The sequence below is a fragment of the Oryctolagus cuniculus genome, chromosome 5, assembly GCF_964237555.1.
Source record: "Oryctolagus cuniculus chromosome 5, mOryCun1.1, whole genome shotgun sequence".
NCBI classification, from domain to species: Eukaryota; Metazoa; Chordata; class Mammalia; order Lagomorpha; family Leporidae; genus Oryctolagus; species Oryctolagus cuniculus.
The window spans coordinates 154,653,159-154,667,850 of record NC_091436.1 but is presented as its reverse complement, the minus strand read 5'-3'; the positions used below and the strand labels follow the sequence as shown (position 1 = coordinate 154,667,850).

General features: G+C 35.3%; 1 protein-coding gene across 1 annotated transcript; it reads left to right on the top strand.

Moving 5' to 3' along the window:
- Nucleotides 1-1,267: 1,267 nt before the first annotated feature.
- LOC100339317 (olfactory receptor 2B11-like) lies at nucleotides 1,268-2,206 on the top strand. Its single transcript, XM_002714182.2, has one exon. It carries the CDS (start codon nucleotides 1,268-1,270, stop codon nucleotides 2,204-2,206), a length of 939 nt encoding a protein of 312 aa, XP_002714228.2.
- The last annotated feature ends 12,486 nt before the right edge of the window (nucleotides 2,207-14,692 follow it).

Here is a 14,692-nt window from a genome sequence, read left to right as displayed (position 1 = left end):
CTAATAACCATCCAAATTCTATAAAAATAGTTTAATAAGCCCATGACTAAAGCAAAATCCATATTAAATAGGTAAATTAAAATTTTTTACCTTGAAAGGTCAAATTGGCAAATTTTAAACAAAATAATTACTATATACAAAACAAATTTGTGAGCATGAAAAAAACCTGTCATTACAGCTCAGTGATAAATTTATGCTTCAGGAAACTAATGTTATAAGTTATTTAAATGTCCTATTCAATTTCCAAAAGTTAAGTCAGTTTAATTTAAAACTAAGTCTTCCTACTCGCCATGGAGGTGATATAATTCTTACTCCTCATGCAGATGATGTAATTATTCAACTCGCTAAGAGAATTAGACAAGACTAGCTCAATGACTTTGTAATTCTAGGTTTTCTTCTCTTTTCTCTGCTATGATTGTTACCATAGTACCTCTACTTTCTCAACATTTCTTCAATGCCTTGCAGCAGTGACTCTGAAAATGAGCCATCTGATCCCTGGGCTCAGGCCACATTTACTATATCAGAAGTCTAGAATCACAAACCAGTAAACATTTTACCAAGCTCTTCAGCTGAATATTATGTCAGCCAAAGTTGGAAAAGCATAACTTCGAAGTTTCAAAAACATAGTCCCTTCTAATTTTCATTTAATCCCCACAAGAACTCAAGTTTATAATTGATTTTTTAGATTTATTTATTTATTTGAAAGGCTGTGTGTGTGTGTGTGTGAGAGAGAGAGAAAGAGAGAAAGAAAGAGAGAGAGAATATCTCCCATCTGCTGATTTACTCCCCAAATGGCCACAGTTGTGGGGGCTGGGCCAGGCTTAAGTCAGGGATGTAGAACTCCATCCAGGTCTCATGTGTGGGTGGCTGGGGTCCCAGCATTTTCTGTCTACCACTGCTTTCCCTGGGCACATCAGCAAGAGGCTGAATTAGAAGTGGAGCAGTTGGGACTTGAATGGGTGCTGGTGCTGCAGGCAATGGCTTAACCCATCGTGGCTTAATCCACTGTGCCACAACAGATACATACTGCAGTCTTTGTATACAGAGGAGGGAAGTTCAGGTTCATAATGGTTACCTTACTTGTTGATGGTAACCTCCTTTGCTGTCTAGTATGAGCAAAGGAGATCTGTTCACTCAGTGTTGTATCCTTTGTGTTATTTCCCACACCTCACCTATCTTCTGGGCAATGCACAATTATGTTTTATACTCTTCATACCTTTTAACTTTTGTGCTGCTACTCATCTACAGGTGAAACAAAATGAAGATAATGGCACTGATTAATGAAAGCCACCCTGAAGAGTTCATTCTACTCGGCTTTGCTGACCGACCTTGGCTGGAGCTGCCTCTCTTCATTGTTCTCCTCATAACATACCCCATGGCCCTGCTGGGAAACATCGCCATCATTCTGCTGTCCAAGTTAGACCCCCGTCTCCACAGCCCCATGTATTTCTTCCTCACCAACCTCTCCTTTCTGGACATGTGTTACACCACAAGCATTGTCCCTCAGATGCTGTTTAACCTGGGAAGCTCCAAGAAGACCATAAGCTACTTGGGATGTGCAATTCAACTTTACATCTTCAGCACAATGGGGGCAACAGAGTGTCTGCTCTTGGCACTTATGTCCTTTGATCGCTATGTGGCCATCTGCAGACCTCTGCACTACCCGCTCATCATGAATCAATACATTTGCCACTTACTCGTATTCACTGTGTGGCTGGGTGGAATCACCTATGCTGTCTCAGAGGCCACTCTTACATTGCAGCTGCCTCTGTGTGGAGTCAATACACTGGAACACTTGCTGTGTGAGATTCCAGTTCTGATAAAGACTGCCTGTGGTGAAAAGAGTACTAATGAGCTCACACTCTCTGTGGTGTGCATTTTTATAATAGTTGTCCCTCTATGTTTAATTTTTGCTTCTTATACTCATATTGGGCATGCTATATTTAAGATAAAATCATCTGAGGGAAGAAAAAAGGCTTTTGGGACATGTTCCTCTCATCTCATTGTAGTTTTCTTATTTTATGGCCCAGCCATTAGCATGTACCTTCAGCCCCCTTCTTCCATCTCAAAGGACCAGCCCAAGTTCATGGCTCTCTTCTATGGAGTGGTGACTCCTACACTCAACCCTTTTATCTACACACTAAGAAATAAAGATGTAAAAGGGGCTTTGAGGAACCTGATGAGGAGCATTTTTAATTCCAAGTGATAGTAGACATCAAATGAAATTAGATATCAAATAGAGTGGGTTTATATGTATTTCTCTAATAACTCATTGTTTGATCCTAAATGTCATATTACATGTTCTTTTGGAAAATGTATCAATTCTGACATCCTTTATAAATATATAAAGCAAAGAAGAAGTTCAGTTATTATCTACTAATATAGTACATTGCTTGTGGAAATACCTTAAAATTATTATATTATGGTTCATACATACATAAATAGTAACTGTGTTAGATAGTTAAAATTAACAATATAAATTATTATATCAATTCGTTAGCTCATTGACTCTTCAAAAGAATATCATGGTAATCATCCATCAGTGGGATCAATCAATGTCACATGAGAATTGATCATCTCTCTTCATTTTGTTCCAAGTATAAGTGGCACACTGAACATTCCATGTGAGCCACATTATATTTTCAAAGAATCATGACTTTCACATGAGGTTGTACCTTCAACTTATTTTGATGCTATAGATTCTTTAAATTGCATTAAAATTCTAATTTAATGAATGTGTTCAATGTTTTTATTTTTGTTAATGAATTTATAATTATATATTAAATAAACTAGAATAAATAGGTAAAAATATGGATAAGATTCTTAATATTCATCTTACATAACATAGCCATGAATTTTCTGAACCAGTGAGAGAACAAAAAATGATATAATAGTTTGCAATTAGTACATTCCTGTACATAAATTGGAATAACCAGGAATGCCTTTTGAATTTGTTTAAAAATCTGTATGTGAAATAGATTATATTTCTGCAATGGAAAATTTCATGATTACATCAAAAAGCCTTGAGAATCTTTTATCAATATAAATTTTGAATATGATAATGCAAGGTAGTGGAATACAGAGGGAGCTTACTGCTCTAATCTAGGGAAAGATAGTTTTAAAAAGTGGAGAGAGTGCAATCTCAGGAAAGAGTTAGGAGAAAACTTCAGTGGGAACTCCATACAAGTTAGAGGAAAGTTTATAGCAATTGGTGCCTACATCAATAATTGGAAAGGAGCCAATTAAACAAGCTGTCAATGCATTTCAAGGTCTTAGAAAAACAACAACAGATGGAGACCTGGATCCAAGATGGTGGAATAGGAAGGGAGCTCACTGATAGTCCAGCAAAAGATATTTTAATAAAAGTGGAGATAATGTAGTCTTAGGGAAGAGTTAGGGAAAAAACTGCAGAGGAAACTTTTCTGGAATTAGAGGGACACGGTGGAACTATGTGGAGAGCACAGGCGCCCATGGCTCAGGACCCCAGCAACCAAGAGTCTCCACACCAGCGCTGGAGAGGTGAGATGAAACCACAAGTAGCCTGAGACACTGGCAGAAAAGCAGAAGGAAGAGCCTAGAGAGAACAAGGCTTGAACAGAGCTCTCTGGCCACCCCAACACAAGCCTCTAGATATGCACTGAAAGCAGACAGTCCAATTACAAATGCCAAACAACAAATGCAACAACTGAGGAAACAAGAACAAGGAAGACAAAATGATGCTCCCAAAGGAACATGACATTCCAATACAAGATTATGAAGATAACTAAATATAAGAAAATCAAGAAATAGAACTCAAAAAACATAAGAATATTTAGAAGTAACCAAAACAAATGCATTAACTAATGAAATCCATGCAGGACATGAAAGAAAATTTATCTCGTGAAAATGAAATCTTAAGGAGGAATCAAAATGAAATGAGGAATTTAATAGAACAAATAAACAACACAGTTGAGAGCCTTCAAAACAGAATCTGTGAGGCAGAAGAGAAAATATTGGACTTAGAGGACAGAGCAATGGAAAGTATACAGTCAAACCAAAGAAAAGAAGAGGAAATTAGAAATCTAAAAAATATTGTTGGGAATCAACAGAATACTATTAAAAAACCAACATTCAGGTTCCAGGAGTTCCTGAAGGCATGGAGAGAGAGAAAGGATGAGAAGGCTTTTTTAAGTGAGATAACAGCAGAAAACTTCCCAGGTTTGGAGAAGGAAAGAGACATCCAAGTACAGGAAGTACATAGGACCCACAATAAACATGACCAAAAGAGATCCTCAGAACAACACATTGTAATCAAACTCACCACAGTGAAACATAAATAAAAGATTCTAAAATGTGCAGAGAGAAACGTCAGATTACTCTCAGAGGATCTCCAATTAGAATCACAGCAGACTTCTCATCAGAAACACTACAGGCTAGGAGGGAATGGTGAGATATAGCCAAGGTACTAAGAGAAAACAACTGTCACCCCATAATATTATATCCCACAAAGCTATAATTTGTGAATTAAGGTGAAATAAAGATCTTTCATAGCAAACAGAAATTGGAAGAATTTGTCACCACTCATCCAGCCCTGCAAAAGATGCTTAAAAATGTGTTACACACAGAAACACAGAAACACAGTCACCAATACAAATGAAGGGAAAGGAAGAAAACCTCACAGTAAAAGATCACATCAAGTTCAAAGTATATATTAGAAATATCTTTGGGAAAACGGCAGGGCAAAGTCACTACTTATCAATAGTCACATTGAATGTATATGGCATCGACTCTCCAGTGAAAAACACAGACTGGCTGATTTGATTAAAAAACAAAACCCATCTATTTGCTGCTAACTAGAAACACAAAACTCCAACCAAGATGCATGCAGACTGAAAGTGAAAGGTTGGAAAAAGATATTCCATGCCAACAGAAATGAAAAAAGAGCGGGTGTAGCCATCTTAATATCAGGTAAAATAAATTTTAAAACAAAAACTGTTAAAAGAGACAAAGAAGAGCACTATATAATGATTAAGGGATCAATTCAACAGGAAGATGTAACTAATATAAGCGCATATGCACCAATTACAGGGCACCAGTTTATTTAAAAGATATATTAAGGAACTTAAAGGGAGACTGAGATTCCAATACAATAGTATTGGGGGACTATAATACTCAACTGTCAGCAATAGACAGAACAACCAGGAAGATCAACAAGGAAACAGCAGATTTAATCGACACTATAGACCAAATGGATCTTTTCATTCAGGACAGAATACACAATACAGAAGAATACACATTCTTCTCAGCAGTACATGGAACCTACTCTAGGATTGACCACATACTAGGCCATAAAGCAAGTCTCAGAAAATTCAAAAGAATCAAAATCATACGATGCAGCTTCTCAGACCACAGTGGAATCAAGCTAGAAAATAGCAACTCAGCAAAACCTCGAGCATATGCAAACACTTGGAGACTGAACAACATGCTTCTGAATGAACAGTGGGTCATAGAAGAAATCAAAAGAGAAATCAAAAACTTTTTGGAAATAAATGAGGACAATAACAAAAAATATCAAAACTTATGGGATACAGCAAAAACAGTCTTAAGAGGAAAGTTTATAGCAGTAGGTGCATACATCAAGAAATTGGAAAGGCACCAAACAAATGAGCTATCAATGCATCCCAAATTTCAAGGAGAACTGCAGCAAACCAGGCCAAAAACTAGTAGGAGAAAAAAGAAATAATTAAAATTAGAGAAGAAATCAACAGAATTGATCCAAAAAAAATTACAAAAGATCAGCCAAACAAAGAGCTGTTTTTTTGAAAAAATAAAAAAAATTGACACATCATTGGCCCAACTAAATAAAAAAAAGAAGAGAAAAGTCTCAAATAAATAAAATCAGAGATGAAAAAGTGAATGTAACAACAGACACCACAGAAATAAAAACAGTCATCATAAATTACTACAAATACTTGTATGCCAGCAAACAGGGAAATCTGTCAGATGGATAGATTCCTGGACACATGCAACCTACCTAAATTGAACCAGGAAGACATCGAAAACCTAAACAGACCCATAACTGAGAAAGAAATTGAATCAATAACAAAGGCCTTCCCAATGAAGAAAAGCCCAGGACCTGAAGAATTCACTGCTGAATTCTACCAGTCATTTAAAGAAGAACTAACTCCAATACTCCTCAAACTATTCAGAACTATCGAAAAAGATGGAATCCTCCCAAAATCTCTCTATGAAGCCAGCATCACCTTAATTCCTAAGCCTGAAAAAGATGCAGCAGAGAAAGAGAATTACGCACAATTCCCTGATGAACATAGATGCAAAAATCCTCAATAAAATTCTGGCCAATAGATTTCAACAACAAATCAGAAAGATCATCCACCCAGACCAAGTGGGATTTATCCCTGGTATGCAGAGATGGGTCAATGTTTGCAAATCAATTAATGTGATACACCACATTAACAAACTGCAGAAGAAAAACCATATGATTATCTCAAAAGATGCAGAGAAAGCATTTGATAAAATTCAACACCCTTTCATGATGAGAACTCTAAGCATGCTGTGTATAGAAGGAACATTCCTCAACATAATCAAGGCAATTGATGAATAACCCATGGTCAGCATCCTATTGAATGGGGAAAAATTGGAGGCATTCCTATCAAGATCTGGTACCAGACAGGGGTGCCCAATCTCACCATTGCTATTCAATATATATTGGAAGTTATAGCTGGAGCAATTAGGCAAAAAAAAAAAAAAAAAAGAAAGAAATTAATGGGATACAAATTGGAAAGGAAGAAGTCAAACTATTCCTCTTCCTCGTTAAAGATGATATGATTCTTTATTTAAGGGATCCAAAGAACTCTACTAAGACTATTGGAACTCACAGAAGAGTAGGGCACAGTAGCAGGATATAAAATCAATGCACAAAAATCAACAGCCTTTGTATACAAGGCAATGCCATGGCTGAGAAAGACCTTCTAAAATCAATCCCATTCACAATAGCTACAAAAACAAATACCTTGGAATAAACTTAACCAAAGGTTGTCAAAGATTTCTACAATGAGAATTATAAATAAAGAAACAAATAGAAGAGGATACCGAAAAATGGAAAAATCTTCCATGCTCATGGAATGGAAGAATCAACATCATCAAAATGCCCATTCTTCCAAAAGCAATTTATAGATTTAATGGGATACCAATCAAAATACCAAAGACATTCTTCTCAAATCTGGAAAAAATGATGCTGAAATTCATACGGAGACACAGGAGACCTCGAATAGCTAAAGCAATCTTGTATAACAAAAACAAAGCTGGAGGTATCACTATACCAGATTTCAGGACATACTACAGGGCAGTTGTTATCAAAACAGCATGGTACTGGTACGGAAACAGATGGATAGACCAATGGAACAGAATAGAAACACCAGAAATCCATCCAACATCTACAGCCAACTTATATTTGATCAAGGATCTAAAATCAATTCCTGGAGCAAGGATAGTCTATTCAACAAATGGTGCTGGGAAAACTGGATTTCCACATGCAGAAGCATGAACCAAGACCCCTACCTTACACGTTACACAAAAATCCACTCAACATGGATTAAAGATCTAAATCTATGATCTGACACCATCAAATCATTAGAGAACTTAGGAGAAACCCTGCAAGATATAGGTACTGGCAAAGACTTCTTGGAAAATACCCCAGAGGCACAGGCAATCAAAGCCAGAATTAACAATTAGGATAACAAAAAATTGAGAGGTTTCTGTATTGCAAAAGAAACAGGAAAGTGATGAGGCAATCAACAGAATGGGAATAAAAATTTGCAAAGTATGCAATTGATAAAGGATCAATAACCAGAATCTACAATGAGATCAAGAAACTCCACAACAAAACAAACAACCCACTCAAGAGATGGGCCAAGGACCTCAATAGACATTTTTTAAAAGAGGAAATCCAAATGGCCAACGGGCACATGAAAAAAATTTCAGGATCACTAACTATCTGTGGAATGCAAATCAAAACCACAATGAGGTTTCACCTCACCCCGGTTAGAATGGCTTACATACAGAAACCAACAACAGATGGTGATAAGGATGTGGGGGAATACGAAACACTAATCCATTGTTGGCGGGAATGCAACCTGGTAAAGCCACTATGGAAGTCAGTTTGGGGATTCATCAGAAACCTGAATATAGTCTCCCACATGACCCATCCATCCCACTCCCAAGAATTTATACAAGGGAAATTAAATTGGCAAATAAAAGAGCTGTCTGCACCTCCATGTTTATTGCAGCTCAATTCACAATAGCTAAGATATGGAATCAACCTAAATGCCCATCAACAGAAGACTAGATAAAGAAATTATGGGATATGTACTCTATAGAATACTATACAGTAGTAAAAAAAATGAAATCTGGTCATTTGATACAAAATGGAGGAACCTGGAAAATATCATGTTGAGTCAAGTAAGCCAGTCCCAAAAGGACAAATATCATATGTTCTCCCTGATCGGTGACAACTAAATGAGCACCTACAAGATAACCTGTAGAAGTGAAATGGACACAATGAGAAACAATGACTTGATCTTCCCTTGTCCTTACTGTGGAGGAACAACTTACTATTCTATTCTTTTGAGTATTTTTTTGTTCTAAATAATACCATTGGTAGAACTCTTTAATTAACACACAATTATTCTTAGTGTTTAAATTTAACTGAAAAGTGATCCCTGTTAAATATAAGAGTGGGAATAAGTGAGGGAGGAGATGTACAACTTGGCAAATGGTCACTCAGACCTATCCCTAATGGCAGAGCTAGAAATGTGCCAGGGGATTCCAAATCAATCTCGTCAAGGTGGCATGTTCAAATGCCATCTTATTAGTCAAAGTGATCAGTTGAAGTTCATAATTGATCATAAAGATAGGATTAAATGTCAAAAGGATACATAAACAAGACTAGTGTCTGCTAATAATATCTGATAATTTTAAAAAAGAGAGAGAACAATCCAACATGGGAAGTGGGATACATAGCAGACTCATAGAATGGCAGATGTCCTAAGTAGCACTCTGGACTCAGAATCAGCCCTTAAGGTATTTGGACCTGGCTGAAAAGCCCATGAGAGTTTCTCAGGCATGGAAAGCCAAGATACTGTGACAAAAAAATGACCTAAATGAAAGATCTCTATGAGTGAAATCCCAGCATAAAGAACAGGCCATCAAAGAAGGAGGTACCTTTCTCCAAAGAGAGGAGAAAACTTCCACTTTGACTATGGCCTTAACTAAATAAGATCAGAGGTGGCAAACTCAAGAAGCTTCCATAGCCTTGGCAGCTCATGACAAGAGCCTCAGGTGATTACTGACATCAAAAATAAGAGTGTCAATTTTTAAATCAACAATGGGGGTCACTGTATTCTTGCTCCCCGTGTAGGACCTCTGTCCTTAATGTGTTGTACTATGCAAATTAATGGTAAAACTACTACTCAAACAGTACTTTATACTTTGTGTATCTGTGTGGGTACAAACTGTTGAAATCTTTACTTAGTGTATCCAAGTTGATCTGTATATAAAGAAAATTGAAAATGAATCTTGATGAAGAATGGGATGGGAGAAGGAGTAGGAGATTGTTGTGGGTGGGAGGGAGGTTATGGGGGGAAAGCCACTATAATCCAAAAGCTGTACTTTGGAAATTCATATTAATTAAATAAAAGTTTTTTTTTTAAAAAAAGAAAAACTACAACAAACCAAACCAAAAAATAGTTTAAATATATATATATATATATATATATATATATGTAGAGAGAGAGAGAGAGAGAGAGAGAGAGAGAGAGAGAAGATGGTGGCATGAGCAATATTTTGGCTAATTTGGGGGAAGTTCTGTTGAATCAAAGGCCCGTATTATATTTGAAGGCGAAAGTTTGCTTTACCTTTGATGGAAGCCCTGACAAATCCTGGGAAAGAATTTTCAAGGAAAGTGATCTAAAACTTTTCTCTTTTCCCAGCATAGCAGCCTTTCCTGAAAAACAAATCTGAAGAACACAAAGTTTAACGATTAAAAATAATATGTAAGTTAAAAAAATGGGAATAAGGCAGATATGCCTTCAGGAGACTCTTCAAGGTAGAAACCCAAATGTTTTTCCAAGGGTTTTCTCCACACTAGAGATGTCCTCAGACCTATATAGCATAAAAACTGCACAGCATGAAGTGCGTCTTTCTCTCAAGAGGATGATTAACATAAATGCACGTAAGGATCATGATTAAATAAATGCCTTTATGACTAATAAGTATTCAATTTTCTGACTGTGAAACTCAGAATTCCAATTACTTGATAGAAATCTGGAGGATAATATAGGCTTAGGATGCGGCAAAGAAGCATGGGATGGGGTAGGGTAAGGAAATCTACATCAGATTTTGTTTGACACTATAAAGGATGCTAGAGAGAAACATGGACAAATACTGTCCTAATTCAGTATAAAAAGTGGCCATCTTAACCTTATTTTCATGCTATTAAAAGATTATATTTTGATGAACTGTGCAATTTTACAGTAGTGAAAAGTATGTACCTAATACACACAAGTCTAAAATGAAGCCTCAATATGTTATGAGATAATATATACACATGCTGAAACATCACATGGAACCCTATGAATATGCAAAAATTTTATGTTCTGGGTCTTAGTCCACCCATATAAGGATGGACTGGGTCCGAGGAAAGGTAAGTGCGCCGCTTGCCCGCTCCCCAGCCTCCCGATCCTGGAGACAATCAGACGCAGCGGGGAGCCAAGTCTAGCAAGAACTCTTATTTCACGCGTAACAGAGCCTTTTAAAGCACAAAACTGCGGAGTCATTGGGGCAGGGCATAAAGACCAACCAATCACTTAAAGGGTCATTTTACGGGGCGATTTTCATAGGACTGGCCATATGTCTATACACTTGATATCAGTTGTTGCCACTTCCCCTGATGTTGCATAGCCAATTAGTTTTGGTGGTAAACAACTTTGGATTCCACCCACCTTACTTCCTTTTGGCACTATCTTTTAATTGCTTCATGTAACTAATTTCCCCACATTTATGTTAATTTTAAAAATTGTTATTACAATAATTATACATATTTATATGCTACGGTGTAATGTTTCAACATGTATACAATGTTTACTGATCAAATCAGCTTATCAACATCTCCCTTTCTTTGACATTACTTTAGTATTAGAAACTTGGAGCTCCCTTCTATTTATGTATAAAATAAATTCTCAGTTGTAAATTATAGTCACTGAAAAAAGATAATGTGTGATTTCCACAGAAACTAATATCTAATTTTTGAGTATTTGAATGAATTTATTTAAAGCACAATAAATTAGTCTTGCTCCAAAACTTTAATTCAGTAAGTACCTAATTGTACATTAGAAGCATTTCCACAGAGAGCTATGCCCCAAGGAAATTCTCTGGGATAAATATTAAGGGACTATTTGAAAACAATGCCCAAGAGCTTTCAAAAATATCGTACAAATACATGTACACAAAATCTTCTTCAGACTTCTTATGACTGTCTTTCTAAACTATGGGTTGTTTTCTCTTTGACATCCTTGTATCAATTGAAAAACTACGAATTCTGAAATGAATTCATAAATACTACACTCTTCTCTGTCATACGGACTCACTTTCCTTTTCTGAAAGTTTGAAGAATTCAACTATATTCCTTCATAATTCCTTTTTATTGAAGGATATTTATCAAAATAAGGTGAGTAAAAACACACTTGCTTTTTAAAGATATGGACTCCTCAGGGAAGACTGGAGTGTGTAGACCTTAGTAGCTATTCTACATGTACAAAAGGCAGAGAGTTTCATCTCAGGAGCCTTTCCAAACCTTGGGAAAAATCTACGTCAGTTGTTCAACAAACTACTTACACCAAATTTAAAAACACGAAGCTTTTAATTAAAACTATATCCAACAGATATTAAAAACCTGAGTTAATTGTGAAGCTGTCATTGAATCATGTGAACGTATCATATGAATCATTTCTTAACATTTGGTGAAAACTACACAGATTAACTCATGAATATGTTTCATCCAGGTATTTTGGTGTCAAATAAAAATAAACTTTTCTCTCGTTTGATGTTTTACTAATTATAAATCTAAAAAGTTATGGAAGCATAAAATATTATATGATAAAATAAAGTATGAATAAGATAAGCTAGAATGAAAATTTGAGTGTAGATACAAAGGAAGTATCAACAGGAACAGAGTCTGGCACTTTACAAAGTGACTGAATATTCTGGGGAGTTATGTGTTATTATTCCAAAGAGTTACATTCACAAATCTAATACGTATTTTCCACAGTCAGCTCCCTATTTCCAATTCCTTTTTATTACCATTACAATTTACAGTAAGCTGTGGAATCTTGTAATTTCACTGTGTTTTTTTAATATTTTTTATTTATGGAGATTTTATTAATTTCATGGATATGATTTCAAGAATACAATGATGCGTTCCTCCCTCCCTTCCTCCCTTCCACAACCTCCCTTCATTTCCTTTTTCCTTTGTATTTTTGTAATTGCACACTTTGAATTAACTATATAATCATAGATTCAGTGCTCCTCTAAACAAAGAACTCTACAAATAAAAGCTAGACCACCACTGTTCTGAGAGTGTAGAAAAGAGTTATAGACAACAAACATGATATCAGCATGGCTCAATATACCTAAGTTTCTTTATACTCTATGTATTAGCTATAACCAGAGAAAGCATATATTTTTCTTTTTAAAAGGACTCTGAAATGATCAACAATTATAAACAAAACAATATTTAATATGATTAATAACATGAACAAAATTATAAATTATACAAATTACAGTCACTAGAGTTAGACATAATTAGTCATGGAAAATCAAATAAAAGATATCTAAAGAATTGGAGAACGATTCATAGTAGACAAATATAAAATGCAAATGTAAGGATGTTACATGAATATACAAAAGATTTTTATAACACAATTGCTTAATGATATTGGCAGATAACAGTTTTTCAGAATACTATTTTAAAAATCAATTCATTTACACCATGCTTATTTCACATTCCACCTACAACAAAGAATTTCTCCATAAAAAGATCTTATGCAAAGGTATGTTCCTAAATTCGGTGTATTCATCTTGAGTAAAATACAATTTATGCTTAGAGGGGTAGAAACCAATCTCATTCAAGAAACACACCTAGAATACATATGTTTCTTTGGAATCTTAAAATTCTGAATTTATAATCTCATATTCTGCTGATTTTTTAGGAATTATTTGCTTTTTTATATTAATCCTCCTTAGCTATTAGCACACTATAGAAATGAATGAATTTTTTTAGTAAAGAGTATGAATGGAAATAGGAGAGGATGGAGGAAGAAGGTGGCAGTGTGGGTGAAAAGGTAGGTACTATGGGAAGAATCACTCTGTTTCTAAAGTTGTATTTATGAAATGCATGAAGTTTGTATACCTTAAATAATTTTTCTGGGAGAAAAAAAGAAATGAGTAGTTAACAAATCTTAAAATATACATAGTAAAATTTCCTTTTTAGTAAGGTTTGGGGGAGAATTCTAAGTAATTTAACGAATGTAAAAAGCCCCTTGGAGTGTTTGACACACAGCACTTGTTAAGGCTTGGTTGGAATTATTATCTTATTCTTATTATTACATACTTCTGACCTACAATGAATATAATCAAAAGACAACATTCACATATTAGTTCTGAGTAGCTTTGCGTGACACCTCCCAGAATGACTTTGGGATTTCAAAGGAAGAGAGCATATGGAAACTGCTTTGTAACCTTAAGAATACAACACGGTACTATCAAACCACTAATTAGCAGAGTAACTTGATTTTGTTTTGTTTAAATGTGACTTTCAGGTAAACAAACAACAACAAAGGAATATGACCTAAAAATGAAAAATAACTTCTGGATTTGAGTACATCTCTGGGCTTAAATTGGAATGTTGACTTTACCCCTGAGAGCAATTACCTGAAGGTAAAAATATATTTGTAGCTGTACAATCAGTGAGTCATTGTCCTATATCTTACAATAGAATAGGATGATAAAGCAATTTGCTAAATAAAAACCCTGACAATATAGAAAAATTAAATAAAACTTCACATTGAAGGGCAATAGTCACAGTCTAGAAGTAGTCAGACAACAGAAACAAATTATTATGCAGTGAGAAAATTGTTGGTAGTTGAACTCCAATTTATACTTAGAGAAACTGTTACTAAAGTTTTCCTATCTCTTACTTAATTTGAAATAGCTAAGAAATACTTTTTTAAACACAAAATCTTGCTGTGCAAAGACATGACTATGCAACGAAGTACCTGGAGATGGATAAAGCTATCTTGATTCTCAGAGATCCAGGTATCTTCTGCCTTTTCTAGAACTATTGAAATCTCAATGTTTTTACTCTTCTGAACATCTCGGTAATGTATTGTAGCAGATATTCTGAAACTGGGCCACCCAACTCCAGGGTACCAGGCTACACCTACTCTATCAGGCTCATGGTGATAGAAACAACTGAACTTCAGTTTAACAGCCTCCTTGGCTGATTTTTATACAAACCTAAGTGTAAACAGCATTACTTTGGAGTCACTTCTACTTTTCATTTTTAATACTAATCAAAAGTAAAATAGATAGTTATCATCATCTTTATTATTCACAAGAGGATATTCACATTAAGAAT

Bases quoted from the DNA above. Each gene is read 5' to 3' on its own strand.
- LOC100339317 (XM_002714182.2), top strand. From the start codon at position 1,268: ATGGCACTGATTAATGAAAGCCACCCTGAAGAGTTCATTCTACTCGGC.